At 44.0% G+C, this 23273-nt stretch overlaps 1 protein-coding gene across 5 annotated transcripts in view; it reads right to left on the bottom strand.

Annotated features, from left to right (window-relative positions):
• Nucleotides 1-11331: 11331 nt before the first annotated feature.
• Nucleotides 11332-23273, bottom strand: part of NCALD (neurocalcin delta) — a 58624-nt gene continuing 46682 nt past the window's right edge. For all 5 annotated transcript variants that reach the window (XM_035125610.2, XM_035125611.2, XM_035125613.2 and 2 more), the window contains exons 2-4: nt 19054-19450; nt 12648-12753; nt 11332-11471 (exon numbers count right to left, since the gene is read on the bottom strand). In XM_035125610.2, the coding sequence (XP_034981501.1) occupies nt 11374-11471; nt 12648-12753; nt 19054-19431 (582 nt within the window). In that variant the 5' untranslated portion in view covers nt 19432-19450 and the 3' untranslated portion in view covers nt 11332-11373. The remainder of the gene's footprint in view (nt 11472-12647; nt 12754-19053; nt 19451-23273) is intronic.

Raw genomic sequence — 23273 nt, 5'->3', positions numbered from 1 at the left:
AATGGAGGAAGCGTACAGCCCCACAATAAAAATGACATCCCTACTACCTAGCTCGGCATCAGCAATTCTAAGAGTCTTTAATAAAATGCTACAGAGACAACTGGAAGTCTATTCAGTCAGCATTATAGATTACTTGTTTAAAGAATGCTAAATGTGTGCCTGTGTGTGGACATGCCTGTGTGCGCATGCATGTGTCAAAACTGCTAAAGACTTGACCTGAAAGTGCTTGTTCTCACTGGACTGCCACATAAGGAAGGAAGGAAGGAAGGAAGGAAGGAAGGAAGGAAGGAAGGAAGGAAGGAAGGAAGGAAGGAAGGAAGGAAGGAAGGAAGTGGGGGAGAGGAAATGCCATTACATCTCCTCAGCCTTTGTCACCACTGCAGCCAATTTATCTAAGCATAGACAGCTTAGAGCCAACTGTGTCTCTGATGGCACATCAGCTAGGATGATTTATTAGTCAATTAACCATGGGTCTGCACAAGGCCTAGGTGTCTATAATACAGCTGCCTGTGCTCCAAAATGTTTATCTGATGGCTTGCCTTTAGGCTGCATAAGAAGAAAAGGAGGCACAACGGGAAAGTCAGTAGGTAGGCACCCCCAATTTATTCCCACTGGATTCTCAGTGGCTATCTTTCTTTATTGGAACAAGGTCAGACTGAGTATGCAAACTTTCAAGTTAGACAGGGCTCTTTGTCGGTCTTGGAAACAACCCAGTAGCTGCTAAAATGCTTTCTCCAGCTCTTCTACCAGTGTGACAAGAGATGGAACCAAATGCAGTCTGATGCTTCCCCCTCTGGAACTGCTGATAGGTGCTACTGCTACCTTGGGTGATGGGTTGAACCAAGGCAGGTGAGTGCTGCACAATGAGCCTACACACAGATTTCCTCATCTAGCAAGGTGTGTATGTGCCTTTCTGTATTGAGACCATGAACTCTTTAAAAAGCAGGAATTGGGTTCTTCATATAGTCTGTGGATTTTCACATGAGAACTAGAGGGGGGGAAATGAGAGAGTGGTTTGGATCCCACGATGTTTGCAAAAACCACTTTTTATGCAAGCAGTATGTATCTATTTCCCTTTCCCGCTATAGTCCCTCCCCCTCCCATGCCACATCCCATGGCATTCCAGAGGGTCACCCACCTCAAAAGTAGCTCAGGGGCCATGCAACAGGAAGGAGAAGTGTCATTCCATAATTCTAGGGATTTTTGATTTTTTTGCTGCAAGGAAGGCATGACTTGCAGGGTGCTTCCATACTGGGACTTAATTGGCAAACTGATCATTGGGCTATTGCAAATTGTTGCCATTGACAACAGTCCCCCCCCCCTCGGTGGAAAGGAGTCCTGATCCCACTAACAGCCTTGACTTTAAATCAACCAATTTTTTAGCCCACTCTCTGAATTCCAACAAGGATGGAGACAGACCCTGCTTGTCACCTGGCCAGATGTGGCGATAGTTTCTGTCAGTTGGAAGCATTTTACTATCTGTGTCACAATGGACTGACAGGGATATGTAGACAAACAAGCTGGTGGGCTAGTAATTTTAAAATAGATCCAGGCCTCAGATACAGACATGCTCGAGTCCTGTCTTTTTCATTTACTGCCTCCCTGGAAGACATTTATGTTAACTGGAAACCTTCCTTGCATGGCCTCTGCACCAAATCACACACACTGCATGAACCGACAATCGCTCTTTGGAGTGGCAAGTGGGAGTCTGTCCCTGCCTTTCCTGGAAATATTAGGCATTGAACCTGGAACCTACGACCTGGCAAGCATCTCTTCAACTGCTGAGCTATGGCCCTTCCCTCTTTTCACAACCTTAAGTGCTCACTTCAGTTGACTTCATCTCTGTTCCTCGGAGTCTGCAAACACAGCTCATTAAACAACCATCTAAAGTTGGGGAAACACTGTGGCCCAGTTTGAGCACACCTACCCGCCTTAAAAAAAGAGCAATGGAGCAGTAATTTACAAAGAAGCGATCTACAGTGTAATGCCTTGCATTTTTATTCAGAAGTGTCGCTGTGTTTCATTGGGGTTATTCTTTGGCATGCAGAGAGGGCTGTAGCCAAAGTTTGTAGGTAGACATTCTTGTCATCTGTGGGGTTGTTTGTTCTGTGGGACCACCACTGCTGTTACAAAGGGTGAAACCAGACATCAGGTGTCACTATGATTTGGTATTGAGCCAAGCGGCATATAATAATAATACCCTATTTTTATATTGGTACCTACTGAGGCAATCTATAAAAAGGAACTGTACCAAAATGAATTTTTGTGGCTGTAAAAAAATATTTAAAGGGGGGATTATGTCCTCACTCACAGAACCATGTTACTAACGTCCACCCCTGCCAGCTAAGTTTCTTATCAAAATCTCCCCTCCCCCCATTATTTGCAATAAAAGGGAAACAAACTCCCATTAGCACCAATGGCTTCCCCTCACAGCTCAATTGTGTATCACAATTGTGTATCACAATATGAAGGAGTTCAGGACTCTGGTGGGGGCAGAGAATTAAAGCTCCTCCCCTGTGTGTGATTGTCCCACTTTGGCTCAGGCCTCCGCACTACCTATTATTTTTTTAAAAAAACAACAAATCACACACTGACTAACAATAACGTCAGGTCCAGCTTGACCCCAGTTTGAGGCCTGATACACAAATGGAGGGCAAAAGTCCCTTTAAAGCCTGTGTGCTTATTTCTGAGTACAGTGGTACCTCGGTTTTCGAACGCCTCCGTTGTCGAACATTTTGGCACTCGAACGCTGTAAGCTCAGAAGTAAATGTTTCGGTTTTTGAATGCCTCAGAACTCGAACCTGAAACGCAGCTTCCATATTGAGTTTTCTGTATTGAGGTTTCCGTACCGAAGTACCACTGTAATTGTGCATAGGCTTGGGCTGCAAGACTTGTGTAAAAACAAAAACAAAAAACCCCTCCACCAATTTCTGTTCTGTGCAGCTGTTTCTGACCTTCTGCCTTTGGCCTGTTTTCACATATGAATATCAAAATCAACTCTATTCTGGTTTTAACATAGCAGAGAAGGAACCACATGCCGTGTCCCTAAAGTGAGCAACAAGGCTCTGAGCCAAAAGGTTCTCAGCATTGCAGCAAATGGGTGAGCACAGCTGCTTAGACGAAAAGCAACATTTTGAGAAGACATCTGCTTGCCTTTTAGAAGCAATGCCTTGTGGCCACAGCCTTTTGCGATTTCAACTAAAGGTCTATTAGTTTGTATCTTCCAAGACTGCACTGATGGCCTAGGGTTGAAACTAATAATTGTATATGATTCTTGATGATGGACAGACAAATCTGTTAATTTTAGTTTCTCTTAGTTTCTCATTTTCCCAGTCTCAAGTGCAGCTCTCCACATTTCCACAACATTTCACAATTCCCACCCCCCAAAAGAGTCCTCATGAAATATTTGCCAGCATTTTAATGCAGATTTCTCCTAATATACACATTTCTGTATGCAGTTTAGTCAAATATATACATTCCTCTATGCCATTTTCACTAATATATGCATTTTAATGCACACTTTCCCCTAATATATATACATCTTTTGTATTTGGCTAGGGAACTGCATTGCAAAATTCAGAGGAGTGCAAATCTTGAAGGACGGCTGTGTATCAGTTTGTGCGTTGTTTCAGGAAGTGCAAATTACATAGGCCTGTGTTTAAATGAGAACCGAACTGAATTCCCCCCCAGCTCAAGTCTTAAGCCTCTTTACAAAGAGAGCCCTTTCCCCATGCTCCAGCGATGATGGGGCTTTAAAACACATCTTGACAGGGTTATGCTTCATGTTTTGAAAATTCCATCAGTGAAGATGTGGCGAGATCCCACCCTAAAGCATTTATGGGAGTTACGATAGGATGGAAGTGATTTAGACTTTGAGAGCTAACTTTGCCACCTTTGGGAAAGTGTGTGTGCTCCAAACGCAACAGGCAATTGGATCAATTCAACCGTTGCCAACCTGGTGCCAGTGTGCCCACAATTACCTCCTATACCAGCTGTGAAGGATCTCAGTAATTATCCCCTCAGAAATCCACATTGTGTGGAAGACTCTAGCTGTTCAATTCCTCTTTGCCCTGGTTTGGTTTCTCCCACGCTGAATACGCTTCCTTCAACATGACATTTCATTCCCACCCTTCCTTCAGAACAGAGCAAAGAACTTCCTCTCTGTGAGCAAGCATGGAGGTAGGTGGCTGGTGTAAATGCTTTTTCTCATTGAGGGGAAACATGCCCACACCATTTTGTGTTCCTCCCCCCTCCCCGCTCTTTTAGATGTGGCAGCCATTTTGTGTTATGCCACACACCACAGCAGCCATTTTGTGATGGCACTCGCAGCACATTTTCAAACAAGTTACTACTTACTTGGCTCCCCAATGCAGAAGTCGCTGCTGGCAACCAAGAGGGAGAGGGGCAAGGGGCAGCCTCGGGAGTGACGGATCTGCTCTGCCACATTGCCCACATGGACCTCCCTGCCGCCTCACCCCTTAGTTAGCAGCAGCGACCTCTGCATTGGGAAGCCAGGCAAGCAACACTGCCCTGTTCCTGCCGGTGAATGATACCAGGAGGATGTGTGGCATTTTGAGAAAAAAAAAACATAGGCGCTCCATCAGAAACCTCCGTCACAAATTTTGTAGCTCTGCTGTAGCAGCCGCCTCATCTAGTTGAATTACTACGTGTGTCAAAATCCTGTCTTCCAACAGGCGGCAGAAGAACTTGCCATGTGACGAGCACCGTTTACAAGGTGGCTTCATAGCTAGGAGGTTAGATTGTAACTTCAAGATGGGCTTTTAGTCTAATTTGGAACTATGAAATTAACAAGAGAGACTCTTGGTTTTGTAACCCTGGTACAAACATGTATGGTGGGATCAATCAACTGCCACTCTGGTGGAATCGACAAAACACCTGGGAAGACACTGGCGGAAGGTTCAGAGGCGATCACTAATCAATATGCCCAAACCTAGGCCTCTGCAGTCAGGAACATCTCTCAAGATTTTATCAAATAGGATGGGCCAAACTCTTACTATTTCATAATAGTCGTGCAAGTTTTCATGACGTAAAAATAATGAAGGGTGTGTTTCTGGCCCTACGTTATATGAAATGAAGAATGGCTATCTATGCTCAAGTCAAACCCTGTGGTACCATCCAAGTAAAGGTTGCCTAATAGGTTACCATTGCTGCATGCAAGCTATGCGAGGCAGAGGGAATTTCAAACAGAGAATTTCCCAGCGACTACAGTAACAGCTACAAAAAAAACCCATAACTGTAATGATATCTATACATATATACGTTAATGCCTTGCTTATTGCTCCATGCAAACTATTTGATGGTGTTTCCTGCTTGGCAGGGGGTTGGACTGGATGGCCCTTGTGGTCTCTTCCAACTCTATGGTTCTATGATTCCATTATTCTATTCATTTAGAATTATACCAGTGTCAATTTGTGTGTGGCCACTAAAAATGACTATACAAGCCAGTTAGCTACTGGAAGCAATGACATGTGATTCATGACACATCTGAGGGCTCATTCCGACTTCTGTTCATGCCACAATTTCTAGGCACAGTGCAGTGGACAGGGCCCGAGCAGTTTTGCTTTTTTGTCTCACTGCTTTCCCCTGGAAAACCCGCCATTTACTACTGAATCTGAAGAATTGTCAATCTGTCGAAAACCCAATTAACCTTTGTTTCGATTCAGGGGGAAACAGGTTTTCCCCAGGGAAAATGGCGGGACCAAAGAAAAACCACTTGGATCCATGCCTTTCCTGCAGTAGCAGAGGGGGGCATATGGAGGAGAACCCTAACTTGGCCAAGAAAAAGGGAGTGGGGGAGAGAGCCGGGGGGGGGGGGGAGATCCCTAACTTGGCCGAGGGAGTGAAAGCAAAAGAGCACAACAGAACATAAATAGAGGAAATACAGGGCAAATTGTGTCTTGTATTTAATCGACATAGGACATAGCATTTTACACTGAAATGCAGGATGATCCTGTATTATACAGGACGGGTGGCAACCCTATTCTGGAGTCACATGGCCACAAGCTGCTGGCAAAAGAACAATTTGGAACCAGCAAGGCAGAGGATTATATCATGCGGATGTATCTGCGATGGGCATTTGGGGCATGTCCCCTAGCTATATCGTTGAGTAATTTTGACACGGCCCCTTGGGTTAGGGGAACAGCAGTTGCCTTAGTTTAGTTTGACTTTACTATCACCTTGTTACAGTTACAGGTAGGTAGCCGTGTTGGTCTGAGTTGAAGCAAAATAGGAAAAAATTCATTCAGTAGCACCTTAAAGACCAAGTAAGTTTTTATTTTGGTATGAGCTTTCGTGTGCATGCGTATCTGAAGAAGTGTGCATGCACACGAAAGCTCATACCAAAATAAAAACTTAGTTGGTCTTTAAGGTGCTACTGAAGGAATTTTTTTCTATCACCTTGTTAGTTATTTCTAGAAAGGAATCGTCGGGAGAAGCCTTTGGCCAGTGGGCAGCTTGGATGGTAGAGAAGAACACATTGCATTGGGACATCTCTTCGGATATTTGGTTGCTTTGGGAGTGAATATGTGTTCTGCTACTCACATGGTACAAAGGATCACTGCCAGTCTCACTAGACATCTAGTCAACAATAGTTGCTGCTTATACTCCAGGTTAGACCATGTAATGTTAGCAGCAGCAGAACCAACCTCAGCTTCAGCTTGCATTGCATTAAGGCTCAAGCTGTGCTCTGTCACCACAAGGTCACTTTTGACAAATCCCAGGAAGCCCCTCCTCCTTTCAGTGCACATGGCTAGTTCTATAGATATATAGCCTCATTAAGTGACAAACTATCTCAAAAGTCTGCCAGATTTGCATATGCGAAGGGGGGGGGAGCACCTCTATCAGACCAGTTCACTGACCTTTGTTATCACACCAATGAAATGGACCCATGGATTAGGTTTGCAAGTCAGAAGCAAAAAAAGAAGCCCTCACTTAAAAAGGAAGGCAATGCCTGCTTTGCTTTTGTTAATAACATAGCTGTGGTTCTCTTACAAGGTATCCTGTGGCCACAACAAATGTTCCTAAAACTCACTGCTTTCGTTTCTGCAATCTAATATTGCTTGGAATATCTCCTCCACTGTGACGTGAAATGGCGCTCCTGTGACCCAAGTGGCGCAGAATTTGGGGTTCTCTTTTTCCTAGCTAAGCAACTGCGAGAGTCTGAAGGGAAAGGAGCCTTTTCAAGCTTACACCCCCATTGTGCATACAATTCTCAAATGAGACCCCCATCAGCCTGCAGACAGCACTCTGCTAGCTCCCCCATCACACCTGGAGATGCAACCCACCCTGGCATTCTTCCCTCAAGGTGCCAGAGCAAAAGATGCAGGCCCTGCAGATGCAAGCACTCCCATGCAGCACCCTAGAGCCCTGTGGATGTTCCCACAAACAAGCAGCTCTATTCCCTTACCCTGCATCAGAACAGCTGCCAGATGGCTCCAGGCTTGAGGCTTGAAGGATCTATTTCATTTTTACTGGAACTTGGGAGGTCCATCCGCTGGCACAAAATGGAGAGTTGGCTAGGCTTCTGTATGCTTTGGGTTAAGGGCCAGGGACTGATCTCACAGACTGAGATTCACAGCTGCCTTCTCTTCAAGCTTCATTCATCAAAACAGCCTAATTTCAGGTGGGGCTGCAGGAGAGGGTCATGCTAGCCTTTGCTATTGTTAAACAAACCATTGGGAGAGAAGAAAGACTTGCCAATCTCCTGCAAATCACCCCAAGATCAACCGGCAGTTCCGGATCTACCTTCTGCCAACCTCCATTCTAGTGCACTGTAGATGTTGACGAGTGGCAACTCCCCTCATCCCTGACAATTGGCCATGCTGGTAGGGTTGTCAGACTCAATAGAGGACAGGACTTCTGTGCCTTTAATTGCCCTGCTCTCTTTTGAGTTTGGAAACCTTAAAGAGAAACCAGCATACCCTTTGTTTAATTTCCAAGCAAAGGGTCTGCTGGTTTCTCTTTAAGGTTTCCAGACTCAAAAGAGAGCAGGGCAATTAAAGGCATAGAAGTCCTGTCCTCTATTGAGTCTGGCAACCCTACATGAAGGCTGGGATGAACAGGAGTTGGAATCTAACAAAACGGGGTGGGGGGTGGGGGTGTGCACAGGTCCCTCCAACCCTTTTCCAGAGCAACTGGGGGGGTTCATATTCTTGTTTGTGAGCTTAAATTGTGCTTATTCTTTTGATTCTGCTTTTCCCCTTCTAACTATCTGAGCTCTGAAGAAGAGGAGGAAAAACAAAACTATCAGTTGCCTTCAGGCAAAAGAAAGTAAAAAAGAGATAAAACATCCAACATCTTTCTCCTATAGTTTTTTATATATTTAAAAAAATATTTTAATATATATTTAAGTATATATAAATATATCACAAATGGTACCATTTCCATGTTTCAGTACAGACCTAAATGGTGTACTGATGCATGAATCCTACAATTTAATATCTGAACAGTACGGGATGCTAGTGTTTCCCATGGTCCCAAAAAACCAAACAAACCCAGGATATAGGTACGGTAGTTTTGAGGCTGATTCACACAGCCACTTCTGAGGTGCGATTTAGATGGTGTTGTGAAAGTGCAACTACATGGCGAGATCACATGAAAACCAGAAACCAAAACAAACCTAGCCATTTCACAAGACCACTTTACAATGTGGAAACCCAGGGAGAAAAAGACACCTGGATGGTGAGTTTTCTCCCCTCTGCAATGGTGAAACCAAACCGCACCCCAATCAACATGCTTCCCTCCGTGTCAGCTGCTCAAATTGTGCTGCGATTTTAATTGCTCGAGCTGAAGTGGCTCCTCCACTGCTTTTCTCCCACATGCAATTTTGTGGGGTTTTTTTTCCCTGCTGCTTCTTCAGGACAGAACCACATTACAAATCAAACACCAGGTTCCCAATACTGAGTTTATCTCTGATGCAGGAGGGAAGCGGTGTGCAGGTGGTGGGGGGACAACGCAGGGGGAGGAGTTTAACCCTGCTGATTCTCCTCTGCAAATGCTGCCCTCTATTGATTCCCCCTGTTCTTCTGCCAATCTGGTTCCAAGACCAGAAGAAGGCAGGGGGGAAATGGAACAGCGGAACAGTCTGCCTCCATAGGCAACAAGCTCTTCTTTGCTAGAGGTATTGATGCAGAGGCTGGGTGAACATGTGGCAGAGACGATGAGTTGCATTCTGCATGCAGAAGCAGGGAGTTGGACAATATGACCTCCAAGGTGCCTTCTGATGCTATGATTTCTACGACCTTGGAGGGGCGTTTGTAGGGGAGAATTGGCAAGTGCAAGGAGAGTTAAGCTATTCTCCCCCTGAAAACTGCACCCTGCCTTCCCAAACGTTGGCAGGAATGTGTTTAGGAAACACATGTTTGCTGGCGCATACCATAGATCCACCTGACTCTCGTCAACTTTCTTCTGTCTAAAAGAAGGAAGAGAAAAAGGACACCTTCTCAAAGATTTCTCTGTCATCCAACCACCAAATCCTGCCATTTCCTTGTTGCTCTCTTCCCTGCAAGTGGCCTTTGAGTTGTAGGTGCTTCTTCTTTAGCATCAGCCCACCAAAACATTCACTTTCCCCCCTAGGGTTGGATTTCCTCAATACAAGTTTCCCACATACACAAGTTGCCTTCCCTGATCCCAAATGGTAACCAACAACCAGCATCACAACTGCTGCGTGGCGTTTTCTTCTGCCCTCTCTCCAAATGCATGTCCACCTTTTAAAAAGAAATGCAGTTGCATCACCCAGAGAAGGCAGATGAACAACCTTTTCTTCTCTCTCCCCCGACCCTTTCTCTCTTCCTTTCTTCTCTCTCCTTCCCAGCGCTGTGAAGGCATCACTGATAGGCAAGGTGCGCTGTCCTTTTGGGGTGTCATGTTAGTACTGGTGCCTATCGCCTCCCACCCCCCACCTTCTCCTCTAACTTGCACCTTGGCCGCTAAAAGGAATTGTCCATGTACATCTACACCCAATGTATCAAATGGTCCCCCTGATTGTGTTTATTGAGGCTGAGTGATTAGAACAGCAAATTTCACACCCGCCAGGCACACATTACTTCGGATTTGTGCACAGAACTAATTTGGCTGCTGTACTAGATACTAAGGGCTACGTTTAACTCTAGAAACCTTCATGCTTACCTCTAAGCAGTGACCACAGGTAATTTTATTAGAGATAAGCAGGGATCTTACAGAGGTTTGTTGCAGCAGCCCACCTCTAGCATAACATGGAGACAGATGGTGGCATTCAACTACGCTTTACTCGGGGTAGACCCATTGAAAGGAATGAACATTAGTCATGTTAGGTGACCAAGATGATCAAGGGTCTGGAAACCAAGCCTTGTGAAGCATGGTCGAGGGTACGTTAAGCCTGGAGAAAAGGAGGCGATACGATCGCAATCTTCAAATATCTGAAGGGTATCAGATGGAAGATGGAAGCTTGTTTTCTCCTGCTCCAGGGGGCAAGACCCGAACCAACCAATTCTAATTACAAGAAAGGAGATTCTGACTAAACATTAGGAAGACCTTTCAGACAGCAAGAGCTATTTGATGTTGGCGTGGACCCCTTCGGAAGGTGGTGGACTCTCCTTCACTGGAGGTTTTTAAGCAGAAGTTTGAGGGGCATCTTTAGTTGTGATTCCTGCGTTGCAGGAGGTTGGACTAGATGACCCTCAGGGTCTCGCCCAACTCTACAATTCTATTAATTTCAGTGGGTTCATTCTGATTAAAACTTAGCTGAATGCCGCCAGGAATGTTAAATGACTTGGTCTGACTGTGATCCAAACCCTGCTACTAGCATCACTGGTGCACACATGGAGCTCTGAAAGAGGCCTCTTCATTTGCTGCAATGCCAGAGAATGTTCTTCAGCATTCCCCAGCACTGAAGGGAACACGGTAGACATTTTTGGCGCAATACTCCATGTATGCCTCAGAACCCTACACACTTCTGGCAAAGGGCTCTCGTCCCTTCGGCTTTTCTTGTTTTAGCTTGGAATTGACAGACAAATCAAAACTTAAGGCTTCAATCCTAAGCATGCTTGGAAGGAAGTCCTGTTCAAACCCAGTGGGATTTGCTCCCAGGCAAACTTATTGAGGACCAGGCCACGCAGATTGTGACAACCCTTTGAAAACTGACATAGTTGTGCGGGCAGCTCTCTTTGTATCCCGGGATGCATTTGGGAGAGTGTTTTCCTAGCACAACTTCTACCTGATCTGCCACAATGAAAGCGAAAGGTGCCACAAAAGAAGGCATAGTTGGCCGGACAGAGGCAACGCCACCATGAATGTTGTTTTGGCAAAAGAGAGAGAGAGAGAGAGAAAAGAAACAAAAAAAAAACCCAGAGACACGAAATAATCCAAGCAACTGTTTTAGAACTGCCCAGCACTGCTGGGGTCACACTGAAGGAGACGGACGATAGATGGGTCACTCTTGGCTCCTCGAATAAACTCTTCCAGAGAAAGTTTTCCTAGAAAATAAATAAATAGAGATGCTGTTTTGGAATTCTATAGTGGACAAAGCATCGTAAGAGCCGCTTCACACACAACATTCACTCCTGCACATTTCGGAAAAGACCGAAGACGCTGCCATAGGTAAATGGAGCAGGGATGACTCCCATGCATACGAATGCTTCTTGTTCACAAAGTGCACTGTTTCTTTTTTGTTGAAACAGTTCTGATTGGGCAATTCTCACAGGCTGCAACTCAGCAAACCTAATAGTGGCGTGTGAACCTGTTGCTGAATGCAAAGTTTATCCCACCACTAAACCAATGAGCACTATCACCTATAGCCCAGTTCCAAAAGCCTTTCTGAAACTGATCTGCTGCATTAGGAATTATCTACAATACAGGAGAAAAATTATATTTTGAGTCAGCCAAGGCATTATAAAAACTCTTACACCAGGACTGACTGACTTTCTTTCTTTCTTTCTTTCTTTCTTTCTTTCTTTCTTTCTTTCTTTCTTTCTTTCTTTCTTTCTTTCTTTCTTTCTTTCTCTTTCTCTCTCTCTCTCTCTCCCCCTCCCCCTCCCTCCCTCCCCAAGGACACCTACACTTTTCTTGATTGCAGAGACTTTTAATATATTTCTGACTTCAGATCTCAACATCATCAGCATTGTAAGAAAAATATGTGGGCACCAGTCACTTTCCCAGAGTTAAGTAAAATGTGGTTCAGCTCTGAGTGACAGTGGGCTTGGAATGCATTGGAGGAAGAAGGAAAAAACATTTAGAGTGGTTTCCTAGCACCTGTCCTGGGAGCAGATCCAGGTTTTGAAGGACCCAGGAAGGAGGTTTCTAGCGCTATAACTCCAAGACAGCCTCCTGTTGTGCCATCAGAGCCCTGATTTGTGACCTGTGCTTCCTGCAGGCTTCTATTCAGCTGTTACTGCTTCCAGAAATTATGGGCCAAACTGCTAGCCTGCAAAAGCTACCCGAAAAAGCATAGTTTGACCTTCTACGGCTTTCTCATAATAGTGTAAACACTGCACAGATCCTCGAGAGCCCAGTTGCTACATACATATCAGGGGTCCCATTAGCACGGACTTCCTTTTGTTTATTCAGTCACTCCAGCTGTTTGACAGGTGTTTGAGAGACCAGAACAAGCAGAGGCCAGCAAGCTAAAGGGAGAACATACAAAGGATCTTTACCGTCCCGGTTGGTGTCCATCTGGCGGAAGATTTTCTCTGTTCTTTTCTCGGGTGTCGATTCGTCTTCTGGCATCTTCATAACCGAAGAAACCATCTTGTAGATTGCCTAAGAAGTGGGACACAAGATGGTGATGATCACTGTTGTGATTCCAGAGACTACACTAGGATGTGGGGGGGGGGGTCCGTGCCCCCATTCCTTTATGCTGGGCCCTAATTGCCTGTTCCTTTCCCATTCATTTATTCATCATTACTTTGGTCCCAGGGCAGCGAGACATATTACAGTGCTGGGGGAGACCTCGGCCTCTTGCCAATCTAATTTGCCCAAAGACATCTATGAGTACCAATTAGCATTTGCAGATTTTATGCCTGTTTGTGTCAAGGGTCAGCATCTCGAACCGCCTAAGTGCCCAGCAATGCCCCTCCTCTTGGGTGGCCCACAGCTAAGGGTGGGACAAATTTTATCTTAGTTCCTGATTTTTCCAATCTTAAATCCAGTCCTCCACATTTCCACATCAGTTTGTGCTGTGCTTTTTTTAAAAAAAAAGTTGTCATGAAAATGAATTAGCATTCTAATGCAAATTTTTCCTAATGTGGCAATTTTGTATGCAATGTTGCCATATCCAAAGCAATTTCCCCTAATATGATGTGTTTTCTGTATTTAATTTTCAGTAATGTGTGCATTTTTAATATGTATATGTTACCCTAGTATATGCATTTGCATTTGTTGGCTTACATCACTGAAGAACTGCATTGCAAAATTCAGAGAAGCACAAATTTCAAAGGGTGGCTGTTTTTCAGTTCACATATTGTTTTGGGAAGCGTGAATTAAGCAGGTTTGCCTTTAAATGTGAATGGAATCAAATGTCTCCTTCATCCTTACTTACAGGCCAACAGAACCAGCCTTGGTGAAATTTTAGGAGTCAAGCAAGACATGAATAAAATCAAGTTTAATTGTGACCATCTTACCTCTTTCATTACAGTAGTGCCTCGGTTTAAGAACAGTCCAGTTTAAGAACAATTCGGTTTACGAACTCCGCAAAACCGGAAATAGTGTCCCTGTTTGAGAACTTTACCTCGGTCTAAGAACGGAATCTGAACGGTAGAAGGGCACCAGCGGCAGGAGGCCTCATTAGGGAAATTAGGGAAAGCGCGCCTCTGTTTTGGTTTAAGAACGGACTTCCAGAACAGATTAAGTTCGTAAACCAAGGTACCACTGTATACCCCAAGTGAACAAGGTTTCCTTGGTACCCAACATGATGAATAAAACCTTTCTTTCTTAGTTTTCCAACGATGCTGTTTACAAAAACCCTCCGATTATTTGTTTGGTTTGATGGTTTGTTTGTTTTGCATTTTATACTGCAAATCATTTGAATACAGTGCAGAAAGCCATGCATTTATAAATAAATATGCACGTTTGTTTCATTTAAACTGGCTGCAAAATTCGAACTCTGGTGAAATATGTGAGTTAACTTGAAACAGAATTTTTAAAAGCCTTTTAGCGCAGGAAATATCTGCCCCTAGTTATTGATTTAAAATAAATTTTATTATCCTTTTCAATAACATATTTTCAAACTGGCACAACAGCCTAGCCACTGTTTTCTATGCTCCAATTACATTCCGATTAGAGTACTGCATTGTATTGTGGGGTAGGGGCTGCCTTTGAAGTCCTCTTGAGAATTTCAGTAAGTCCAGAAAGCTGCTACTTGGAACCGTCCAAATGGAAACGCTGATGTTTTGTTCAAGCAAGATTCTCCAAATTAGCCTGAAGTTCTCATTTATGCAAAATTTAATCCAAAATAGCTTTGCCTCAATAAAATATTGTCTTCATCAAACGACTGAATGCCACTTCTGGAAGATGTAGAACAGCAAGTTAAGTGACATGACAGGAGACAATGTTAATTAGGGACTGTTGGTGCAGCGCTGGGGGAAAGTGCAGTTCAATCCAATGCATGTTTACTCAGAAGCAGGTCATATTGAGTATAGTGGGGCTTACTCCCAAATAAATGTGCATAGGATTGCAAGCCTTAATTCCCACCAAGCTCACAACTACCCCAAATTTCTAGCTCTTTTACTTCTGCTTACCGACCCAGTACACCTTCCAGCCCTGTTATACTTTAAACAGAGAGGACCAATATGTGCACAGAAAGACATTTATCGGTTTAATGGAATATTAATGCTTGGTTAATATAATCAAGTATTTCTCTCTTGCCCCCATCAGCAGCTGGCATTGTAACAACAGTTTTCCTTCAGTCACCCCAAAGTTATAAAAAAATAGTGTGGGATGAGCAAATGAAATATTGGCATTAATTACCAGAAGCCAGGTGCAGAAACAACGGGCATATACTGCAATTAAATTTATTATTATTTGTTGGAGGGAACACCATTTATATATTTAAGGCTTTGTTCTATCCTGCCATTAAATTAATATTTTCATGGCAGCTTACAAAATATGTTAATTAAAAGCAACCATAAAACAAATAAAACCTTATCTGATTTGTGTGTGTGTGTGTTTTTAATCAACTTTTTTTTCTAAAAAAATACCATTTTGATGAAGACTCCTAAGTATGTTAAAATTGTACCAGCTTGAACAACTGCTATCCCTTACAGCAGGCATAAGCAACCTTGGCTCTCCAGATGTTTTGGAACTACAACTCCCATGATCCCTACCTAACAGGGCCAGTGGTCAGGGATCATGGGAGTTGTAGTTCCAAAACATCTGGAGAGCCAAGGTTGCCTATGCCTGCCTTACAGGTTCCAGAGGCTCTGATGACTACACAGAGCTCCCCAAACCATGAGGAGTTCTGTTCTTATCCATTTTGGAACAAGGAAGAGCCACCAGCATGAGCAACTTTGGATGCAACCGATCTCTGGTACAACGGGCTGCATCCTAGCTCAGCTGGTGTTAAGTCTCAAACCCTGTCTCAGTCAAAAATACCTCTGTGTGCCTTGTTCATCCCAGCTCAGCTGGCTGAGCCAAGGCCAATGTAAGTTCCCCCCAAAGGGGCATAGAACACTATTTTAAAGGCTTGTTTCCCCTCTGCCACACTTAGGCATAGCAGCAGCAGCAGCAGCAGCAGCAGAGATACCACTAAGCAGTGTTTGGGACTGGTGTAACTTTATACTGGCTTAACTTACACTGGCTTGTTTTATGCCAGCTTCTTATGCATAGGATTGCCCCTTAAGTCCGCTATCCTATCCTTTAAATCTACTGTAAAATGTGGTCTTTGCCCCTTAAGTTCGCTACCCTATCCTTTAAATCTCCTGTAAAATGTGGTCTACCGTGCCTCTCCAAAGGGATGTGGGTGGCGCTGTGGGTTAAACCACAGAGCCTAGGGCTTGCCGATCAGAAGGTTGGCAATTCGAATCCCCGCGATGGGGTGAGCTCCCGTTGTTCGGTCCCTGCTCCTGCCAACCTAGCAGTTTGAAAGCACATCAACGTGCAAGTAGATAAATAGGCGGGAAGGTAAACGGCGTTTCCGTGTTTCTCTGGTTCGCCAGAAGTGGCTTAGTCATGCTGGCCACATGACCCGGAAGCTGTACGCCAGCTCCCTCGGCCAGTAAAGCGAGATGAGTGCCGAAACCCCAGTCGTCCACAACTGGACCTAATGGTCAGGGGTCCCTTTACCTTTACTGTGCCTCTATCTATCTATCTATCTATCATCTATCTATCTATCTATCTGTCAGTTGATCTATTGGATTTATACATTGCCCTTCATCAAAAGATCTCAGGGTAGTTCACAAGATAAAAACACGAGATAAAAGCAGAAATAAATAGTTAAAATAGGAACAGACAAACAAAAACAACCCCACCTCCTTAAAGGAGGCACACAAAAAGGGCCTCAGATGATGAACACAGAGTCCCGGTGTGTTTATATGGGGAGAGGCAGTCCCTGCGGTCTTGCAGTCCTGAGCTGTTTTAAGTTTCTTCCCATTGCACACATACATTCTTTATTACAGCCCGAATACCCACAAAAACAGTTTCAAAAGCAAAATGCAACAGAGATACAGGGGGGAAAAGGATTCCAAGGCAGTCACTATGTTTTATCCAGAGCATGTTGGTTTCTATTTCTTCCCATTGCAACTTATCAGGGTGGCCAAGCGCCCCACTTTTCTATCTGATGGCATCCTTTATTTGAAGGGCTCTTCTGTCCAGTCTTCCCCACTATGGCAAGAGGTATTGCATTTCTATTTAAATTATAGCACTGTTTGCTAAATTGGCGCGCGCGCACACACACACACACACGTAAGTTTCATAAATCGTGACCCTGCAACCTACGACTGCTATACAAACTTACCCGAATAGGCAAACTTGCTCCACAGAGTTTACAGCAATGTGGAGCAGGTGAAAGATTGGCGAGTGCTACCTGCTGGGCAGGAGCAGATGCTCTGCTCCAGTGCTCCTCTAGCTCCTGCCATTACCTTGGGAAAATTTAAACCCAGCATGGCACAGGCTGTCAAAAGTAATGAAACTCAAGAGAAACTCCGTTGTGCGCATGAGAACAAGCTGGAGAGGCTTGCTATCTACGGCGGATGAGCTGCACAGCAGTCTTCACTCCAAATGGGGTTCAGGATAATGGATAGAATCAGCTACATAAGAATGTTAGAAAAATCCCCGCTGGATCCAACTAACACCCATCTAGTTCAGCATCCTGTGGATTCCGAAATGGACCACTGATGCAACCAGGGTCATTGTGCACCTGGATAAGATCGGGTGAATCCACTTTGGAATCTGAGCAAGGTAGATTCCTCCTCCCCTTCTACATATAGCTCAGAGTTCCAGGCAACCCCAGGAACACACCAGTATAAACAGCCATCCATTGGCTCACTTTGAAAGGGTACCAAGAGTTTTATGGCTGCTTTCTACTATAGTTTTTTTTTCTGATTAAACTCCCATTTGGAAACAAGAACGACAATGTATTTTTCTAACTAAGGGTAACACGGCTTTCTCTGAATCAGATAAAGTGTATTTTGTTTTATTTATTTTTCAAAGTGATAAGCTGCTCCACAGCCTGAGACCATCAAAGCAGTCAAAAATAAAGGGTCATGATAAAAAAGATAAAGATAAAATAAAATAAAATACACATTCTAAACACAAGAAAATCATTTCTACATATGTGCAATTAATATTCCATCAACAACTAAGGATTGGGGAGAGGGGGGATTACTTAAAGTGCACACAAATATTCCTTTATTAGTGAAAACTATATTAGAGGAAATTGCTTGCAATGATTGAGCGCGAAGGAGAAACACACACACACACACTATATATACAGTGGTACCTCAGGTTACAGACGCTTCAGGTTACAGATGCTTCAGGTTACAAACTCCGCTAACCCAGAAATAGTACCTCGGGTTAAGAACTTTGCTTCAGGATGAGAACAGAAATCGTGCTCTGGCGGTGCGGCGGCAGCAGGAGCCCCCATTAGCTAAAGTGGTGCTTCAGGTTAAGAACAGTTTCAGGTTAAGAACAGACCTCCGGAACGAATTAAGTTCTTAACCAGAGGTACCACTGTATAATTTTTTTCACACAGTCTTTCAAAATAAAAATTAGGAAACTAATGTGGAAATAGGGAGAGTTGAATTTAAGATTGAGAAAATGAGAAGTGGACAGAAACCAAAATGGACAGATTTGTCCATCCCTATTCATGAAACAGACAAGAGATCTGTCCTGCGGTCACAGAGATAGGAATTCTAGCTGACAAAGAGCCTTACAATTTATTAGCTTGATGTGTTGAACCAGAGGAAGGAAGCTGTTAGGTAAGACAGGACAGATCGTGAAGCTGAGGCTCCAATACTTTGGCCACCTCATGAGAAGAGAAGAATCCTTGGAAAAGACCCTGATGTTGGGAAAGATTGAGGGCACTAGGAGAAGGGGACGACAGAGGACAAGATGGTTGGACAGTGTTCTCGAAGCTACGAACATGAGTTTGACCAAACTACGGGAGGCAGTGGAAGACAGGAGTGCCTGGCGTGCTATGGTCCATGGGGTCACGAAGAGTCGGACACGACTAAACGACTAAACAACAACATTTGCAGTGACTGGTACAACTCCAGGGAGGTGCTTATTCAAAGATCTAGGCAGGTCTTGGGTGTTTTACTTTCCCGGTATGAGGAAACCTGTGGTCATCCAGACGGTTGGACTCCAGTTCCCATCATCCCTAAGCAATGGTCATACTGGCTAAGATTGAAGGGAGTTGGGAGCTCAACACTCTCTGATGGGCCATGGGTTCTCCAGCCCTGCAGTTGTTAAAGATGAGTCAGATTTTAATGTATTATATCTTAATACTGAATTAAACCTATGGAAGACCAAGAATACTGAAGGATTTATTGCTCAATCATTGTTCATTAAACATTCTTTCTTTTTCTTTTTCAAGGAAAGAACAAACATCTTGGAAGCAATACCTACCTGAACTATTTCCAACATCTCCGCCTTGCTGATGTAGCCGTTTCCATCCAGGTCATACATGCTGAATGCCCACTTCAGCTTCTGCTCCAGTTTCCCTCGGGATGTTACGCTCAAGGCAATGATAAATTCTCTGAAGTCTATTGTTCCGTCACCGTTCGCATCAAACGTGCGGAAGACGTGTTCGGCAAATTTAGAAGCGTCCCCGTAAGGGAAGAAATTCCCATAGATTTTCTTAAACTCCTCCATGGACAAATGTCCACTTGGACAGTCTCTCAGAAAGCCTTTGTACCATTCCTGGATTTCATGTTCTGTAAAATCTGTGCTTTCTAGCAAATCCTGCATGACTTCGGGGCGTAACTTGCTGTTCTGTTTCCCCATGTTGGCGTCGGGATCTTATCTAAGGAAGGGAGGTGGAGAGAAAAGCAAGTTAATGAATTGCTTACAAAACCGGAGGCCGATGATGAACATTGTGGGCCTTCAAACAGGGTTGATTTGCTGCTGGGAATTAACAGTTTCATTGAACCAGCTCAGGGTGCCTCATGGTGTAGCATCTCAAGCCAGGATCTCAAAGAGGCCTGTGCCTGCAAATGAAGACAAGCAGACCTTCATTGTTGACTAGGTAAAGGTAAAGGTAAAGGGACCCCTGACCATTAGGTCCAGTCGTGACCGACTCTGCGGTTGCGGTGCTCATCTCGCGTTATTGGCCAAGGGAGCCGGCGTACAGCTTCCAGGTCATGTGGCCAGCATGACAAAGCCGCTTCTGGCGAACCAGAGCAGCCCACAGGAACGCTGTTTACCTTCCCGCTTTGAGCGGTACCTTCTGATCGGCAAGCCCTAGGCTCTGTGGTTTAACCCACAGCGCCACCCGCGTCCCCCATTGCTGACTTTCCCCCCTCAAAAGCCACTTCAGGAGACTTTGGTGGGGGCATGAGAGGTTGCAGTAGGAAACAGCTGGGGATGTCCTGGTGCTTACAAGGAAAGCGCTATGTATTGCAAGAGGACCACACTTCAATTAAAGATTGATTGCAAAATATGGAACACTGCAAGTTCCTGTACAATACAATGATATAGGAGGCTTCAATAAAATACAGTACCAGCTTTAAAAACTGAATACTCAGGACTGCCACTAAGATTTCCCCACTAGTCATTTGAATCAAATGTGCAAAATTCTGTCTCTGAGTCTCTCTGGCCAAAATAACTGTGCCCCCCCCAAGTCTTTCTGCTTTCTTCATACAAGAAGATGAAATTTCTTGAGGTGAGGGCCTGGGCAAGGCAGGATCAGCCCAACTAACAAGGCTTTGAAGTTGTCTATCAACAGCTAAACTCTGGACAGCAGACTGAATTGTCACCCGGTGAGATTTCCTTACTACAATGGAACATTTCCTTACTACAATGGAACATTGTATTTCTATTTAAGCTACTACACTGATTTCTAAGTTTGCATTTGTACATATAAATCAGCACACACACGTTTTATGCAAATCTGCGTCTTCTGTTGTCCTCCATTTCAAAAGTGGCTGAATGTCATGAAGGATACTGGCACAGTTCAAGAAGGATACTGACAAGCTGGAACGTGTCCAGAAGAGGGCAACCAAAATGGTCAAAGGCCTGGAAACGATGCCTTATGAGGAATGGCTTAGGGAGCTGGGTATGTTTAGCCTGGAGAAGAGAAGGTTAAGGGGTGATATGATAGCCATGTTCAAATATATGAAAGGATGTCATATGGAGGAGGGAGAAAGATTGTTTTCTGCTGCTCCAGAGAAGCGGACACGGAGCAATGGATTCAAACTTCAAGAAAGAAGATTCCACCTAAACATTAGGAAGAACTTCCTGACAGCAAGAGCTGTTTGGCAGTGGAATTTGCTACCAAGGAGTGTGGTGGAGTCTCCTTCTTTGGAGGTCTTTAAGCAGAGGCTTGACAGGCATATGTCAAGAATGCTTTGGTGGTGTTTCCTGCTTGTCAGGGGGTTGGACTGGATGGCCCTTGTGGTCTCTTCCAACTCTATGATTCTATGATTCCTGCATTGCAGGGGGTTGGACTAGATGACCCTTGGGTCCCTTCCAACTCCTTGATTCTATGATTTAGTGGTAGAACATGGCCTTTGCATGCAAGAGGTTCTTGGTTGAATCCCCAGCAACTGCAAAAGTGGGGAAGATTCCCACTGGAAATCTTGGAGAGCCACTGCCAGTCATTGCAAAGTTTGTAAATAATGCTGAGCTGGGTGGTGGACCAGTCGTCTGACTCAGAATTTAAGCAGCTTCTTCCTACCCTCTTTTGACAGCTATATATATTATTGCAAAATCATACTAAGCACCAATTGGTCTAGCAATACTAATCTGTTGTAAAAATTACATTTCCACTGTAGAATGTGGAATGTTATTTCAAATACCAATACCAAGATTATGTTCTTCATCAGGCTCCTATAAATATTACAGTCAGAAGCTCATGAGATTACTTTTTCCTTATGCATAATTCTTTTAAGGTAGAAATCAAAGTTATGGGATGTCATTAGGACAGAAGATTAAGGATTAAACATGAAATGTATTTTTCATTCCCTCCATATCCCTCATGGGTCAGGTTTCAAAACCAATTAGTAGCTATAAATTGGTTTAGGCAAGATTCTTTAAGAATCTCTTTTTTAAAAAAGCCCAGCCAATAAGAAGTATAGCATTGATAAAACTGGAAAGCCTTTTCTCCTTAAATTAACCATTAAATACACAAATGCAGCTCTAATATCCAATTTTTTTCAATTAAATTATCAGAGCTACTTCCATCGAAAGAGAATTGCTACACCCACGTTGCAAAATGGGTCCAGCAAAGAGCAGTGCCTTCAGCCATTAAACATTGTTTCAGAAGCCAAACTCTTAAAGGGCAATTTAATTAATTGTCCAAAGAGCTCCAAAAACAGGACACTTAGAAAGAGCCCCTCGATGCCATTGTTGTTGTTGTTGTTTTAAAAAATCCTTTGGATACTGATTATTCCCCAGTAATTAGGTTTGCCATCTCCCAGGACATAACTACCTTATGGAATACATATTTTTTTCTGTGATCAGAAAAAAATGAATTAGACAAATGAATGCCACAAATTGTGTATTAAAAGCACATTTATAATTAAGTGGGGGCTATCAGCAAGTTGTGTACATGTGACTCTGAAGGCAAAAACACTGAATTGCCCCCACCCAGCAAATCTTCTATTTTTCATTCCATAAATATCCCACCTTTGTTGAATTTGGAAAATTGGAATAAAATGTATTTAAAAAATATATATATATATCCCACCTTTGCTCCAAACCTTTGAGGTAGGGTAGCCTGAGAAGTGGTGACTGGCCTATGGTCACTGAGATAATTTCATGGCCCAGGGGTTCCCAACAAAATTTTCTCGAGGACCCCTCATCGAGCCGCTATTGTGACAAGGACCCCCATTAATTCCTAATCCTAAAATTAAAAAGTGAGAGCCAAATTAAGAGTCTTTTTATATTTTATATTTATACGTTTTTTACAGTTCTTCCTCTTCATCTGTAGGCCTTTGTCGTTTTAACGAACCACTTTTTAACCAACGGCCCATTTTAAACTACGCGAACTGTAGCTTCTGCGAAAAACAATGCTTTGTTTACAAACACTACTGTTTTGCAAAGAGGCAGCGCGCGCCAGGGAGGAGGGAGGGGAATGAAGAAGACAGGGTACCTGCGCAGTAGCGCACAAATGAAGCCGACGCGCGCAAAGCATCTTGGGGAGGTGAGCGTTAGTAGAATGCACGCGCTGCCTCTTTGCAAAACAGTAGTGTTTGTAAAGCGCCACCTAACGGCATACAGCAGAACTACTGCCTCTATCTAATTCTAGTTTTGCGCTAGACTCTGCTCATGCAGGAAGCGGCCAAAACAAAAAATCTGTCATCATACGAAATATATTTAATATATTTTTTATTCTAATAGCATCTTGCGGACCCCTCTGGCATAGCTCGCGGACCCCTGGGGGTCCCCGGACCACCTGTTGGGAACCACTGTGGTCGGGGAAGATGGGAATTGTAGTCCAAAACATCTGGAGTTTGGGGGTGCCTGGCCTAGGATCACAGATTGCCTGCTTGAAAAGGCAAATTGCTCAGCCAATCTGACCCCTCCTTCCAGGAGCTCATGGCCACACTGAACACAAGCCTCTCACTACAGCCACTTACAACACATCTGCAGTAAAGTGTTTTCGTAAACTTTGGCTCCAGAATCAT

Source organism: Zootoca vivipara, chromosome 8, assembly GCF_963506605.1.
Source record: "Zootoca vivipara chromosome 8, rZooViv1.1, whole genome shotgun sequence".
Taxonomy (NCBI): domain Eukaryota; kingdom Metazoa; phylum Chordata; class Lepidosauria; order Squamata; family Lacertidae; genus Zootoca; species Zootoca vivipara.
This window is presented reverse-complemented; position numbering and strand designations above follow the sequence as displayed.